This window comes from Megalobrama amblycephala, linkage group LG3 (genome assembly GCF_018812025.1).
Source record: "Megalobrama amblycephala isolate DHTTF-2021 linkage group LG3, ASM1881202v1, whole genome shotgun sequence".
Taxonomy (NCBI): Eukaryota; Metazoa; Chordata; class Actinopteri; order Cypriniformes; family Xenocyprididae; genus Megalobrama; species Megalobrama amblycephala.
Window position 1 is genome coordinate 3,092,248 of NC_063046.1, and position 17,154 is coordinate 3,109,401.

General features: G+C 31.6%; 2 protein-coding genes across 2 annotated transcripts in view; both read left to right on the forward strand.

Annotated features, from left to right (window-relative positions):
- Window positions 1-757: 757 nt before the first annotated feature.
- nop10 (NOP10 ribonucleoprotein homolog (yeast)) lies at window positions 758-1,566 on the forward strand. The gene is made up of 2 exons (XM_048183553.1): window positions 758-988; window positions 1,274-1,566. The coding sequence occupies exons 1-2, from the start codon at window positions 935-937 to the stop codon at window positions 1,412-1,414; spliced, it is 195 nt and encodes a 64-aa protein (XP_048039510.1). The 5' UTR covers window positions 758-934; the 3' UTR covers window positions 1,415-1,566.
- Window positions 1,567-1,692: 126 nt separating this feature from the next.
- Window positions 1,693-17,154, forward strand: part of LOC125264292 (solute carrier family 12 member 6-like) — a 31,503-nt gene continuing 16,041 nt past the window's right edge. The window contains exons 1-13 of the mRNA XM_048183519.1: window positions 1,693-1,850; window positions 3,122-3,806; window positions 6,187-6,278; window positions 7,939-8,067; window positions 8,146-8,292; window positions 8,440-8,494; window positions 10,687-10,817; window positions 10,911-11,152; window positions 13,878-14,173; window positions 14,354-14,515; window positions 16,109-16,207; window positions 16,298-16,355; window positions 16,446-16,620. Of these exons, the coding sequence (XP_048039476.1) occupies window positions 3,599-3,806; window positions 6,187-6,278; window positions 7,939-8,067; window positions 8,146-8,292; window positions 8,440-8,494; window positions 10,687-10,817; window positions 10,911-11,152; window positions 13,878-14,173; window positions 14,354-14,515; window positions 16,109-16,207; window positions 16,298-16,355; window positions 16,446-16,620 (1,794 nt within the window). The 5' untranslated portion in view covers window positions 1,693-1,850; window positions 3,122-3,598. The remainder of the gene's footprint in view (window positions 1,851-3,121; window positions 3,807-6,186; window positions 6,279-7,938; window positions 8,068-8,145; window positions 8,293-8,439; window positions 8,495-10,686; window positions 10,818-10,910; window positions 11,153-13,877; window positions 14,174-14,353; window positions 14,516-16,108; window positions 16,208-16,297; window positions 16,356-16,445; window positions 16,621-17,154) is intronic.

Consider the following 17,154-nt stretch of genomic DNA (forward strand, 5'->3'; position numbering starts at 1 on the left):
TAATATTTATATAGAAGTCAATTTAAGGGTTAATTCACCCAAAAATTAAAATGTTGTCATTTATTACTCACCCTCATGTCGTTCCAAACCTGTAAGACCTTTGTTCATCTTCAGAACACAAATTAAGATATTTTTGTTGAAATCCGATGATTCAGTTAGGCCTTCATAGGGAGCAATGACATTTCCTCTCTCAAGATCCATTAATGTACTAAAAACATATTTAAATCAGTTCATGTGAGTACAGTGGTTCAATATTAATATTATAAAGCCACGAGAATATTTTTGGTGTGCCAAAAAAACTAAATAACGACTTATATAGTGATGGCCGATTTCAAAACACTGCTTCAGGAAGCTCTCGTCACTTTATAATGTTATTATTGAACCACTGTACTCACATGAACTGATTTAAATATGTTTTTAGTACATTAATGGATCTTGAGAGAGGAAATGTCATTACTGGCTATGCAGGCCTCACTGAGCCATCGGATTTCAACAAAAATATCTTCATTTGTGTTCTGAAGATGAACAAAGGTGTGGAACGGCATGAGGGTGAGTAATTAATGACATTATTTTCATTTTTGGGTGAACTAATCCTTTAATTGAATAAAAAAGTGTGAATGATATAATATTAAACATAAAAAGAATGAAAAATAAAATAAATATACAATTGAACATTTATAAAGAATATATTTTAATGTACATTTATTATGATAGGAAGCTTTCTTTACACACGTGACCTTTTAAAAAAAAACAAACTCAATTTCCCATCGTCCTTTGCGCCTCGACCCGCACATCCGGTTTGCTCTGGATCAGTCGCACACGTGTTGTTTTGAGCCGCTCGCTGCTCTGCTGATTATAAACCTGGTTTTGTTCGGATATTTTCGAAATAAACCGTAATCTGGTGCGTGACTGTGACTGTCGAGAGTTTATCATCATGTTCCTGCAGTTTTATCTGAATGAGAACGGCGACAGGGTTTATACTCTGAAGGTGAGTCCAGATACTACGGCTTTTATGGAGGCATAAACTTATATATATGTTAAAAACAGTGTGTTATATGTCTTTTAGCTACGTTTTGTTAATATATTAAGATAATATATAATGTAAACAATGGCTTCAGATGATAACTGTACTTCAGCACGAAAAAAAAACAAAAACAATGCAGTGGTGCTTTCGGTACTATTTGTTGTTGTATGCTATCAGATATATGAAATGAAGATCTGTAGTCTTGGGGCATGTTTTGAATAAATTGTTTTAATATTATTTTCTGTGCAGAAAGTGGACCCGACCGGTCAGCCCACCAGCTCGGCGCACCCGGCCCGCTTCTCACCGGACGACAAGTTCTCCAGACACCGCGTGACCATCAAGAAACGCTTCGGGCTTCTGCTCACACAACAACCGCGACCCGTGCTCTGAACCGAACTTTTACACTATTTTTTTTTTAATTTTTTTTTTTAAATTGAACAATGTTATGTTTATTTTCTGGTTACTAGAAGTATGACATTTTGTTTGTTGATCAGCATGTGAATTAATCTTTATGTGAAATTTAATAAAATGCGTGATTTGTATATTTGTGGGTCATTTATTTGTTAGCGATTGCTAATATTGAAATCAATTAAAAAAAACAAATGTCTAATCTTATAATAGAAGTATTTACTTGGAGGACTACATTTCCCTACATCGCCTCCTACGTCATGACGCAAGAGCGCCGTCCTCTCGGGAGCGCGCAGTACGCCAGTAGTCAGTCAAACGTGCTGATTTGATGATCCTGAAACCGGAGCGATAAACAGACCGGATTCCAGCAGAGCACCTGAAAGCCGGTCTCCGGCGGGCCCGAGACAGCAGTCAGGAGGTAATGAAGTGAAATTAATCGATCGCTTTGATCAGAAGTGAATAATGCGACTGTTAATGCGGCTTCGCGTTTATGCGCTCAAACATCACCAAAGAGTCTCGCGCGCGCGTGTGCTGAGGCGACTGTCTTTATTAGTTATATAAAGAGTTTAAAGTGATCTATATCAGGGCATCTGGCCCATTCGAGCCGGTGTCAGGTGTGTGTCTGTGATCTGATCATAATTGGCTTAATGGAGGCTCTCAGGTGCAGGTTTGTCGCAGGCAGTAACGGCGAGTTTGTGTCGCAAAGCCTCGCGCGCTCCCTACACAGACAGCACTCTGGACAGCACAGTAGCTGAACCCTGTGAGCTGCTGGTCAAGCAGTGTTTCTGGGTGTCATATTTTAATAAACGTACTAGTACTGTGACGCCCTAAAATGCCGTCTAGGTTAACGACTCACTAGGTTTTAGGACCGTGATGCTCCAAAATGCCGTCTAAAAAGGCAGATCACTAGATTTATGTCACTGTGAGCCTAGTTGGGAAGCTAGTATGCTATTACAATCTAGCTAGTCCATATATGTATATATATATATATATAATGTAATATAATGGTACAATGGTAATGCATATCTTGGATAATCCAGTGAATGAAATACATTTATATATTCACATTGTTTATTTATTTATAGCTAATTTCTATTTTAGATAAACAAGTAAATCTAATATTTTGCATTGTTTTGCCTATTTTGAATAAATGTAGATATTATTATTTTTAAATACATTTAATATAGAATATTGAATTAAAAATGGATGTTGAATTATTTTATATTCTAGATAATCTAGTGTATATACACATTCATATATATATATATATATATATATATACATATATATATGTGTATATGTATATATTTATATAAAATATATATTTATATATATATACATATACACACATACATATACACATATATACGCATACACATATATATATATATATATATAATGTGTATATATGTGTGTGTGTGTGTATATATGTATATAAATATATATTTATATATATACATTTATATATATGTATATACATATTTATACATATATACACATACATATATACATATATTTTATGTATATGTGTATGTAATGAATGTATGTGTATGTTTAACTATATTTTTATACATTTCATATATAATAGTTGCTTTGTTCTGTTTGTTTCTCTCTCTCTCTCTCTCTCTCTCTCTCTCTCACACACACACACACACACACACACACACACACACACACACACACACACAGATCGCCATATTTGTCATGACACTGTTCTGTATTAATCAAACTTCATTTATTTTGGATTACAGCAGAGGAACGTTAATTTTTCATACGCTGTCAGATGGTTTAGTACAGCGGTTTTCATTACGTCTGTGTAAATCGTTCCTCCAACGTCTTTGCTGACGAGTCAGAAACCAGATTCAAAAGCTGATCTGAGCAAAAATAAGCCCTTTTTAGGGTATATTTTCTCTTTTCTCACACCGCACCAAATGCACATCTACCTCCATACACTGTCAAATCTATAAATCTGCTATTAAAATTAAGCAATATCAAACCCAGTGACTAAATAATCCATAGAAGCGTCATTCACACACACACTGTCTCCATGGCGATGCATGGGCCCGTGTCGTCCCCTCCGCGCGCCGTGAGCTGAGTGTGGAGCGGCCGCCGCCGCAGGACCCCGGAGCCGCCGCCCTGTCGGACCCCCAGCAGCCGCGGGAAGCCATGGCCTCGTCCGTGCGCTTCACCGTCACGCCCATCAAAGCCGAGGACCTGCCGGACACGTCTCCGGACGTCAGCTCGCGCTCCAGCGCCAGGGTCCGCTTCGGCTCCCGGGAGAGCGTCAACCGCAGCGAGCCATACAGCGAGGCGTCCGGAGGGTTCACGACCTCTGCAGGGGGCGACACGCCGGACCGCAGTAACCTCGAACATGGTGAGTGACTGTTTGTGCAGCGGTTTCAGCGAGTGTGTGCTGTTATCCTGTGATAAACCACTGTCTGTGTGTCCGAAATCACTTCAGAATCTTGCCGTTTCTTTTTTTTTTTTTGAATACTATGATTTCGGACATACTACTTTTTTGGCGTACTATCACTATGCATACTATCTAGTAGGGAAATGTTAGATTTTGGACGGAGCGCATGAATGCACATAATCAGGGTTATTATCGTTAACTAAAACTGTTAAAAAACATTTGTCAATTGAAATAAAATATAATTATTAGACGAAAAATTTAAACTAAGTTAAAATTAGAAATATAGCTTTCGCAATAAACTGAATTAAGTTTAACCCTCTGGTGCTTTTCAACCGAAAAATTTACATTGTTTTGTTATTTTTAGAATTTTTTACTTCATTGTAATGGTACGAAACTTGGTAAAAGTTTTGGCACTTGCTGTGTGAACGTAAGAATCATGGACATGATTCGAAACGATTAAATAGTCCTGAAAAAAGTAGTCAGACTTGTGCTTCTCGTGGTCGTAATTAAATGAGCGCATTGGAAATTAATGGGACGTGAATTTCATCTAGTGGAAGCGTTTGGTACTGCACCAAAACAAACTCTTACTGAAAGCTCATTTTTTGAGATATCAAACTCAAATTTGGAACACAACTTGTTTAGATTTAGCTTTGATTTTCATGAAGTTTTAGAGTAAAACATGCTTTGGAAAATATATATTTCATATAAAATTTTAAAATAGTATAATAATAGTATTATAATAAACTTATACTTCTATGACTTTTTTTGTTTCACTTTTTTAACTTTTAACTTTGGAAATTTCATTTTCAGGTCTATGTTCAAAAAGTGATTAACAGGTAATAAATGGATCATAACAATTCCATAATTATATTTTGGTACCATAAAATCCCCTAAAAATACAAAATATTAAATAAAAAAAAAACATTATCAAACTAAAATATACTACATTCATTTTCTTGGAAAAAAAAATTTGACGGACATGCGAGGAACACTAAAAATATCAACTGGAAATAAATAATAACAAATAATTAACAATATTATATAATATTAATTAATAAATAAAAACAAAAATAACCTGAATAACACTATTTAAAAAAATAACAACAATCAATAAAATGACAAAAGCACATAAAAAAATGACTAAAAATGACAGTTAACTAAAAATATAAGATAATTTAAAATATTAACAAAAATAAAGCTAGAATAACACTGCAGATAGCGGTTATTAAAGCATATTTTAAGTTATATCACAAATGAACAAAAAATATTTTAATCATGGATATTTTAGTATTATTTTAGGATTATTTACTATTTTTATTTATATATATATATATATCAATTTTTTTATATTCAAGTTTATTTTGTTGTGATTTTTCTTTTTTTCGTAATTTTATTTAGCTTTTAAAAAAATATTAATTATTCTATTTCGTTTAAATTTATTTAAGTTATAGTAATTTTAGTACTTCAAATTCAGCTTATTTGATTTCAATTGGTTGCCAATTTCATTTCAGCTTTGTTTCAATTAACAACAGCTCTTTTTCTCAGTTTCAGTTCACATGTACAACACTGATCTGAGTGTTTTTTCTCAACTTCAAAACAAGATCATAATGATTCCATATCGAATATGTGATTAAAAACACCACGTTATTAATTCTGAGAGCTACACATCTGTAGTGATCATCACACATCAGAGGGTTAAACTCCAAACGGCTCGGATCGGTTTAATTAAGCGTTCATATTCAACAGTGTTCGACACGCTCGCTGTTTCACAGTCACTGAATATTGTTCATTCATGCCAAGCGTTCGATCTCGTATGATCTGCTGTTGTAAGACTTGAATATTTTCTCCCTCATCTCTTTGGATGAGCAATGAGGGTGTGACTCACAATGTGCGACATCATCATCTGAAACAGGAAGTTCCTTTCAGGGAAACGACATGTTTTCAGCTACACTCCCTGTTGCACAGATGATAGATGTGCAGGTGTTGTCGTGAGCGTGTGGCATGCTCAAACACACATGGTTAGTCATCATGCTGCTTTAAAAGCCTCACATGTGGACAATACACACACACACACACCTCAGTGAAGAATGCAATAAGACAACGGCAGGTGTGTGTGAGAGTGTGTGTGCGTGTGTGTTGGGGGAAGTGAAAGTGTGTGTGCTGATGGAGACACAATGTCATGTGATCCTACACTGATTATAACAAGAAAATACTTCCAGTTTCGTGGACTTTTGTCTCTGATTCCCGTGTCTCCAGCGGCACTAAATGAGCTTTAAACTGTACAATGAACGGTTTCCCAAGCACTCATATTAACCCTTAAACTGATGACTGTGTGTGTCAGGTGACGGCGTGAAGCTGTCCAACGTCTACATCAATAACTCTCATGCCATCGATGATGATGATTTCTACGACAGGAATCTGGCTCTGTTTGAGGTTTGAATATTATTTGTCTTCTCTCATCCAAGATGTGTCAAAATAAACAATAAAATTACTCCTTTTTTATATATAATGAGGGAAAATACCCTGTTTTAACACAACTATAATTACATTTTACAGAAAGAAAAAGCAGCTGATTTGTAGAACCATTACGTTTTTTTTGCATTGTGACATTATTAAAAATAATTTTACAGTGATTTTTTTTTTTTAGAATTTTACATTTTGAAGTTTATTTTTTTAAGTTAAAAAAATCAATTCCAGTTATTACAACAAAAACAATCAAGATGTATATTTACAGTTTTTTTTGCTTAATGAATGTATTTCACAATTTAAAAAATAAATAAATAATTATATATATATATATATATATATATATATATATATATATTTTTTTTTTTTTTTTTTTTTTTTTCTTTTTCTAAGTTACTATAATTGCATTTTACACAAGGAAAATTGAGAAAAAATTTTTTTGCATTGTGACATTATTAAAAATAATTTTACAGTGATTTTTTTTAAGTTTGAAGTTTATTTTTTTAAGTTAAAAAAATAAATTCCAGTTATTACAACAAAAACAATCAAGATGTATATTTACAGTTTTTTTTGCTTAATGAATGTATTTCACAATTTAAAAAATAAATAAATAAATAATTATATATATATATATATATATATATATATTTTTTTTTTTTTTTTTTTTCTTTTTCTAAATTATTATAATTGCATTTTACACAAGGAAAATTGAGAAAAAGTTTTTTTGCATTATGACATTTTCATGAAAATTGAGTACATTAAAAAAAAGTAATTAAAAAATGTTATTTTTTTTAATTGTTTAAAAATAAAATTACATAATATACTTAATGAATGTACTTTACAATTAAAAAATATCATCTTTCTTTTATAATCAGTTTTTACGTAAGGAAAATAAATCCAATTTGCATTAATATTATTTTCACGGAAATTATTCATGTCATGAAAATAACGTTAGAATGATTTTATAAAATGATGTATTTTTTATTTATTTTAATTTTAATAAAAACACGTAAATTAAATTAATTGCAAAACAAGAACAACCACGATGTATATTTACAGTTTTGGGTTAATGAATGTACATAGTTTAAGTAATACATATTTTTTATTTAAATTATTTGGGAGCAAATCCTAATTATTATGAAGATAATATCACAATGCATAAACAATTCCTTTGTTTTATTTATACAAAACATTTTTTTTAATTGATTTTGGAGTGAAATATGATCTGAACATTTCTTGACAGATTCACTATATTATTTTCTAATTTTTTTATATATATATATATATATATATATATATATATATATATTTCACCTATTTTTTCCCTGATAATAAATGTTCGGGGTAACAATTTACAATAATGTTCATTAGTTAACATTAATTAATGTATATTAACTAACATGAGCAATACATTTGTTGCAGTATTTACTAATCTCCGTTAACGTTAGTTAAAATACAGTTGTTTATGTTAGTTCACGGTGCATTAACTAATGTTAACAAGATTTTAATGATGTGTTAGTAAATGTTGAAATTAACAAAGATTAATAAATGCTGTATAAGTGCAGTTCATTCTTAATTCATGTTAACTAATGAACCTTATGAACCAAATCTCTCTCTCTCTCTGCAGGAGGAGATGGACACTCGTCCCAAGGTGTCGTCTCTGCTCAACCGTCTGGCCAACTACACAAACCTCACGCAGGGCGCCAAAGAGCACGAGGAGGCCGAGAGCATCGGCGAGAAGCGCAAGCCCAGCAAGGTAACTCTCTCTCTCAAGCTAAACCCACGCTGGCTCAGTGCTGAGTGACTGAGAGCTCTTCCCATGATTCCCTGCCAGTCTCCTCAGATGGGCACCTTCATGGGCGTGTACCTGCCGTGCCTGCAGAACATCTTCGGCGTGATCCTCTTCCTCAGGCTGACGTGGGTCGTGGGGACGGCCGGAGTCCTTCAGGCGATGTGTATCGTCTTCATCTGCTGCTGCTGCGTGAGTCTCTCTCTCACACACACACACACACACACACACACACACACACACACACACACACACACACACACACACACCTGGATGATGCATCAGCCACTGGTATAACCATTAGCATGTCTGATGGCGGGCGTGTCTCTCTCCCGACAGACGCTGCTGACAGCCATATCTATGAGTGCCATCGCTACCAATGGAGTCGTGCCAGGTAAACCTCCTCCTCCTGACAGAGAGAAAAGAGCGTTTATGACATCAGAAAGTGCAGCGTCAGTTTACAGCCCTCAGCTTTGATAAACAGCCTGTAAAACTGCAGCGACTCTGATCCAGAATCATTCAATACTGCAAATATTGATTAAAATAGCTTTTCTTTTTATTGAATATTGTACATTAACCATTACGTGAATCATTTCTTGGTCAACATCAAAAGTTTAGGCACTAATCTCTAGTTTTAATGATGTTTTGACATCACAGATGAACTGATCTTTCTCTAAACTCCGCCTTAAAATGAACCATCTACACACTTGGTTTAAAAGTGTTTACATTTTTAACCTAAATTAAATGAGAAAAAAAGGAATTTAACATAAAGTATCCAAAAATATGGTAAAATCACAGCAGTTTTTAACATGTTATTTTCATAATTTAACTATTGTTTACAAGACAACTGCAGATACGAAACAATTTGCAACTTTTTTCCAGCCTATATAAGAATAATATCTGCTGAATTTTTACCACTTTGAGTTTGTTTTACTAAAAATAATGGTGATTTCAGATAAATACATTATTTATTCATTATAATGTATTAAAACAAATACATAAAAATATGATTTATTTATAATATAATAATATTTAATTTATTTGTAATCTCTCTATAATATATGTAAATTCACAATTTATGTATATGTATTATAATATATTTATTTACTACAATATATTAATTATAAATAAATATTTATGTATTTATTTAACAAATATATATATATATATATATATATATATATATTATATATATTATATTAAATAAAATTTAGTTTTTATTTAATATATAATATAGTGTTTAATTGTTTAATATATATATATATATATATATATATATATATATATAAATTTAATAAATTATATATTATAAATGTATTTATAAATGAATAATATGTATGTGTGTATATATATATATATATATATATATATATATATATATATATATATATTTACTACAATATATTAATATATTATTTACTACAATGTATTAATTATAAATAAATAATTTATGTATTTAATTATTTATTTAACAAATATACATATATAATCAATAAAATTACATCTATATATATTATTAGTTTTGCGCAAAATGCGATATCCGTCGTGTTATTCTCTCATGTTTTCTCCCTTTCTTCCCAAAACACGACAAACGCCAGTCTCCTTTTTCTGCAGAACGTGATATATCCGCTCTCAACCAATCACAGCGCACCATTCCACGCACTGTAAACATTAAAGGCTTTTTTAAAAGCCGTTTTTAATACCAATGTACGCAGAAAAAAAGTGTGTTTATTTAACCGTGCGGTGGAGCCAGATACTCTTTAATCGGTAATGACAAATAATTCATAACATTAACAAGATGACCATTTTGGGAGCGACGGTTGAATGTATTTTTAGTAAAATGGCTGAATATAAGATAAATATTGGCAAAGTTTAGACTCTGTCATATATGTGAATCAACTTACTTTGTTGTGTATTTTCAAAATGAAAAATAACTTTTATATTGACGAATTAATTGCATTTTGAAAAAAAAAAAAAGTGTCATGGATTTATTGCATTTTGGGAAAAAAAATAATACGTTTTTATAATAAACTTTTTAAAATCAAAATGTAGATTTGAATTTTTAATGTTTTTACATCCAAAAGATGCTATCTGAAAGTTTGAAACAGAAAATAGGGGTTTTCATCTTGCCACTTACTTGGTAAAGAAAACACATTTTTACTCAAAATAATCAAAATGGAGTTATTGCGTTTTGGAACCAAACTCTTCATATATATATATATATATTTTAAGTGAATAATTTAAATACTTATATGTATTAAATTATTTATTATAAATATATTTTATATATATATATATATATATATATATATATATATATATATATATATATAAAATTTATTATAAATAAATAATTTATATATTAAAAATAAAAATTATTTATAATAAATATATATATGTTGTCTCTCTATTAATTTGATATAATGAAATCTGCATGCATAATAATTCTGATTTGATATCTTACTATGAATCTTATATCTGAATACGTGCTGCTGTAGTTTGCTGAATCTGTCTCTCTCCTGCTGTCGTAGTGTTAACATAGTGACTAACACACACTGTCTTCCTGTCCTCTCTCTGCTCGTCCAGCGGGGGGGTCGTACTTTATGATCTCCCGTTCACTGGGGCCCGAGTTCGGAGGGGCCGTGGGCTCCTGTTTCTATTTGGGTACGACCTTCGCGGGGTCCATGTACATCCTCGGTGCCATCGAGATCCTGCTGGTGCGCCCATCTTCATCATCTTCACATTGAGCGCTCCATGCTCAGTTAAGTCACGTCACATCATTTTGTTGAATTGGTTCTTGCCGTTTGCAGATGTATATCGCTCCCGGGGCCGCCATCTTCGTCTCGGACACTCCTGACGGCGAGGCCGCGGCCATGTTGAATAACATGCGCGTGTACGGCTCCATCTTCTTACTGCTGATGTCGCTGCTGGTGTTCGTGGGAGTCAAGTACGTCAACAAGCTGGCGTCGGTGTTTCTGGCCTGCGTCATCGTGTCCATCCTCTCCATCTACACCGGAGCGCTGGTGTCCGCCTTCAGCCCGCCGGCCTTCCCGTGAGTATCTGTGGACATCTGCATGAGTGATTCATAATAACACAAACATCTTCTGTTTCAGATGTGCTTCAGTGATCTTTATTTTCCCTGTTGATCTGAAATTATTTTACTTTATTTACAAAAACAGAATGTAATTAGTTATATTTAAATAACGGTTAAATCACAGCCAGCTTGAACTGCTCAAAAATACTTTTTCTGAGAGAAATTAATGGTTTTATTCATCAAGGATGCATTAAATTGATCAAACGTGACAGTAAATACATTTATAATGATTTTGTTTCAGATAAATGCTGTTCTTTTGAACTTTCTATTCATCAAAGAATCCTGACAAATAAAATGTATCAGTTTAACAAAAATATGAAACTGTTTTCAACATTGATAATAATCATAAATGTTTCTTAAGCATCAAATCAGCATATTAGAATGATTTCTGAAGGATCATGTGACACTGAAGACTCTTTCAACTAGTGGCTGATCTAAAAATGTCCCCAATTTTTTGTCATATAATTATCATTGATAACTAGAAACAACAGTTATCCATCCATCCATCTTTTCTACTGTACATTATCATGATTGATGGTTGAAATATAAAGATCATTACTACATATTTATAAGCATGCAGTAAAATGTAATGACAGAAAATTACTTTTTTTGTATATAATTTGTTTTTAATATCACACAAAATTGCACTTAAGTTAGTTATTTTGCCTAATTATTACTAAAAAAAAATCTCTTTATTTGACAACATTGTCAGTAGATTTTCATTTAGACATTTGCATTGATTCATTTAGCAGACATTTTTATCCAAAGCAACTTAAAAAATAATATATCACAAGCAGTTTGTCATACGAGTCAACAATATGTATAAGAATAATGTATAAGGTAATTATAAATATAATTAAAATAAATAAATGTATCAAATGTGTATCATATACAGTACAGTCCAAAAGTTTGGAACCACTAAGATTTTTAATGTTTTTAAAAGAAGTTTCGTCTGCTCACCAAGGCTACATTTATTAAATTAAAAATATAGTAAAAAACAGTAATATTGTGAAATATTATTACAATTTAAAATAACTGTGTACTATTTAAATATATTTCACAAAGTAATTTATTCCTGTGATGCAAAGCTGAATTTTCAGCATCGTTACTCCAGTCTTCAGTGTCACATGATCCTTCAGAAATCATTCTAATATGATGATTTGCTGCTCAAGAAACATTTATGATTATTTTCAATGTTGAAAACAGTTTTTTTTTCAGGATTCCTTGATGAATAGAAAGTTCAAAAGAACAGCATTTATCTGAAATACAAAGCTTCTGTAGCATTATACACTACTGTTCAAAAGTTTGGGGTCAGTAAGAATTTTTATTTTTATTTTTTTGAAAAGAAATTAAAGAAATGAATACTTTTATTCAGCAAGGATGCATTAAATTGATCAAAAGTGGCAGTAAAGACATTTATAATGTTACAAAAGATTAGATTTCAGATAAACACTGTTCTTTTGAACTTTCTATTCATCAAATAATCCTGAAAAAAAATATTGTACACAAATATTTTGTACAGTTGTACACATTAAATGTTTCTTGAGCAGCAAATCAGCATATTAGAATGATTTCTGAAGGATCATGTGACTCTGAAGACTGGAGTAATGATGCTGAAAATTCAGCTTTGCATCACAGGAATAAATTACTTTGTGAAATATATTCAAATAGAAAACAGTTATTTTAAATTGTAATAATATTTCACAATATTACTGTTTTTACTGTATTTTTAATTAAATAAATGTAGCCTTGGTGAGCAGACGAAACTTCTTTTAAAAACATTAAAAATCTTAGTGGTTCCAAACTTTTGAACTGTACTGTATATATTTTACATTTTCACTGGAAGCACATGGCATCACTTAGAACATTTGTACGTCACATTTGTTGTTAAAAAAAACTTCAATCAATAAACGCCCACTTTTTTAATGTGTTGAATAATGTCACTTGAATACTGTCGAAAATCTTAAAAGCTACTTTTCAGGAAACGAAAAAACACAAATTTTTAAAACAATTAAAATCTGTGTTGTCAAAGTTGATATTGTGGCTTTATATATGGTCATGTGTCATTATTAATAAAATTTTACTGAAATCAAGCTCAAATGGAGTTACGAGGCAGTCAGTGCGTCGCATTACGTTTTTTTATGAACGTATAAGTTATTAAGTTTACTGTAGCTATATGTGGGTGCTCAGATTTTTTCTGTCATTTGACCGAAATCTCATGTTGTTAAAGACGAAAGTGCTTCAGTCAGGTGATTTAAGACAGTATTGACTGTGACGCGACGACAAATCCTAGACGAAGACGCTCTTCTCCGCTCCTCGAATACATCAAACATCATCTATAGTGTTTCTAGAGTGAAGAAAACGCTGTACTTATTCAAACACACACTTATTTATATACCATTGCATTGCAAACAAGCAAAGATGTTCCAAACTGTGATAGAGGTGGGTGGAGTTATGAGGTTTGACTGACAGTTTAAGGAGCCAATGGAGTTCCGAGGTTCAGTCACAAGTTCTTTTTAATACTTTTCATCGGTTAAATATTTGTAAAACCCACAGATGACCAATAGTAATGATTTATATAAAACATTGATGTTATTCATATTTGAACATCAGTATGGAGGTAGTATTAGATTATTATTGGGTGTGGTCAGTGATTGACAGTGTGTGATGTGATGTGGTGTAGTGTGTGCATGCTGGGAGACAGAAGCCTCTCTCAACACGAGCTGAAGGACGGTCAATGCGCCAAGACCCTGCTGATGCCGCCGGATCCGCTGCCGCAGGAAACCGCTAACGTCAGCGAGAGCTTCAACGGCACAGACGCTCCTCCCGTCACTGCGGCCGCGCTGGAGAAGACCACCAAACTGTGGTCGTACTTCTGCAACAGCTCCGAGCTGAACGCCGTGTGCGACGACTACTTCCTCCACAACAACGTCACGCAGATACCGGGAATCCCGGGACTCGCTAGCGGCGTGATCACAGGTACAACACGCCAGTGCTAGTTTTTATTATTATTATTATCTTGAATTGCATTTTTCGTCTTCATTTAAATTTTATAATTAACATTTTAGTCATTTTGTTGTGCTTCTGTCATAATTTTATTTCGAGTTTAGTGTGTTTTCAGCTGTAGTTAGCGATATAACCCGTGTTTCGTGTGTCTAGAGAACCTCTGGAGCTCGTACTCTGCTAAAGGAGACGTTTTGGAGCGCGGCTCACATCGCTCCGCCCACACGCCCGCCGTGTCCAATCATTACCCTTATGTGTTTGCTGACATCACCACCTCCTTCACGCTGTTGGTTGGGATTTTCTTTCCGTCTGTGACTGGTATGACTCGCTGCATTTGTACAGAAATACAAAATTTGCCGTTAAAACTGGATCATACTAGGAAGAGCATACTGGATCCCACAATGCAATGCGCTCAAATAGACCCTGTATTTCCAGAATGAACTGAGATCATGTTTATTCAATATAATTAATTAATTAAATTATATTTTTTAGAAATTATATATTTAATTAATTTATATTCATTAAAATTGTATTATATATTTAATTTCATATTTAATTGTTTATATTTTATTTATATATATATATATATATATATATTCAATTTTTAAATTAACTAATTTTAACATTTATATTTTATATTTCATTATATATTATTACTTTTAATTAATTTAATTATTAAATTCTATTTAATTAAAGTTTACAGTTATTCATAAACATTTAATGCACTACACTTGAGTATTATATTAAACATTTAATTGTAATAATGAGTAATTAATTACTCTTAATATTGATTTATTAATTCTTATATTAATATTTAGGTTTTAATTTAAATTATAAATATATACATACAAATAAAAGTGTTAGAAATAATATTTAATTAATTCTAACATTAATACAAAATATTTATTTAATTTTATTCTATATATTTAAATAGAATAATTTTAATTTAATTAAAATAATTCTAATTAATTATTTTAGAATTATTTAGTTATTTAAATTATGTATTTTGTAAATTCCGTTTAAATTGTAAGTAATTCTTACATTAATATTACGTATTTAATTTAATTTAATATTTTTCATTTCAATAAATAATATTTTTTATTAATTTTATATTTAATTGTTTAAATTCTGTTTAACTAGCTCTAATATTGATAATATATATATTTTTTAATTTTTTAATTTATATTTGTTATATATTCACTTATATACTTTATAAATTGTTTAATTAAATAAATTCTACATATTAATTTTAACAGAGTTAATCTTAAACTTAATGCATTACACTTGAGTATTATATTTAAAGCTTTTAATTGTAATAATTAGTTATTAATTACTTTTAATATTAATGTATTAATCTTTAAATTAATATTAAGCTTTTCATTTAAATAAATATATACATATAAATCAAAGCTTTAGAAGTTTATTATATATTTTATTAAATATTATATATTTAATGTTATTTCATATATTTAATTAGAGTTCATTAAATTATGTATTTTATAAATTCTAATTAATTTCTAACATTAATAATATGTATTTAATTGCTTTGATATTTTTCATTATTTTTCATTATAATTAAATAAATAAAATTAATTATATATTTAATTGTTTAAATTCTGTTTAACTAACTCTAACATTGATAATATATATATTTAACTTTATCCCATATATTCACTATACTTTATAAATTGTTTAATTAAATAAATTCTACATATTAATGTAACAGTGTTAATCATAAACTCTGAGCTGACTGTATCCCACAATGCACTGCAGCTGTGCTTTTTACAATCTCCGTCCATGCGAAATGACTGTGTCTGTTTCTGAGACGATGCCACGTGGTGTCATGTGACATCCGATCAGACCTCTAGTCATGTGACTACACTGATGCTCATCATTTCCTCTGTGTGACAGGAATCATGGCGGGATCGAACCGCTCTGGAGATCTGAAGGACGCGCAGCGCTCCATTCCCATCGGCACGATCCTCGCCATCCTCACCACCTCCCTCGTCTGTATCCTTCCAAACACACGCGTGTGTATCCGCTCACATTTTCATCAGGCTGTGTTTCATATTTCTGATGTTTCCTGAACGTGAGGCTCAGACCTGAGCTGTGTGCTGCTGTTTGGAGCCTGTGTGGAGGGCGTCGTTCTTCGAGACAAGTTCGTCTCTCCTTCCGTCTCTTTGGAAAAGCATAGTGAACGCAGATGTGCGAGTCATGTTTCTAAAGCTCTCCTCTGACCGTTGTTCAGGTTTGGAGACTCGGTGAAAGGAAACCTGGTGGTCGGCACGCTCTCGTGGCCCTCGCCATGGGTGATTGTGATTGGCTCGTTTTTCTCCACGTGTGGCGCCGGCCTCCAATCGCTGACCGGAGCTCCTCGCCTGCTGCAGGCCATCGCTAAAGACAACATCATTCCTTTCCTGAGGGTGAGACGCACTCAGACCCTTTACTGCAGACGCCAGAGAGCCGAGACAGGAAGAGACACAAGCACCATTATTATATGTGAATTATGTGTAGTGTAGATTATACCCTTAATTCATTATACCTGAGCAATTATATTAATTCATGAAACAATTAACATTAAGTGTGTCATATGAAAGAAAAAAAAAGATATATATATATATATATATATATATATATATATATATATATATATATATATATATATATATATATATATATAGAATATCATCAGAATATCATATTTATTAAATTCTAACATTAATATAACCTTTATGTAATTTTTGATTATATATTTAATAATTGTTTCATTTATTAAATTCTACAATTGATATACATTTAATCGTTTAATTAATTCTTACAGTACTGTATATTAAATTAATTTATATAATTTAATTGTAATTTCTTTTACCTTATTTTATTTTTAATATATATATATATATATATATATATATATATATGTGTGTGTGTGTGTGTGTGTCTTATTTAATTTATTAAAT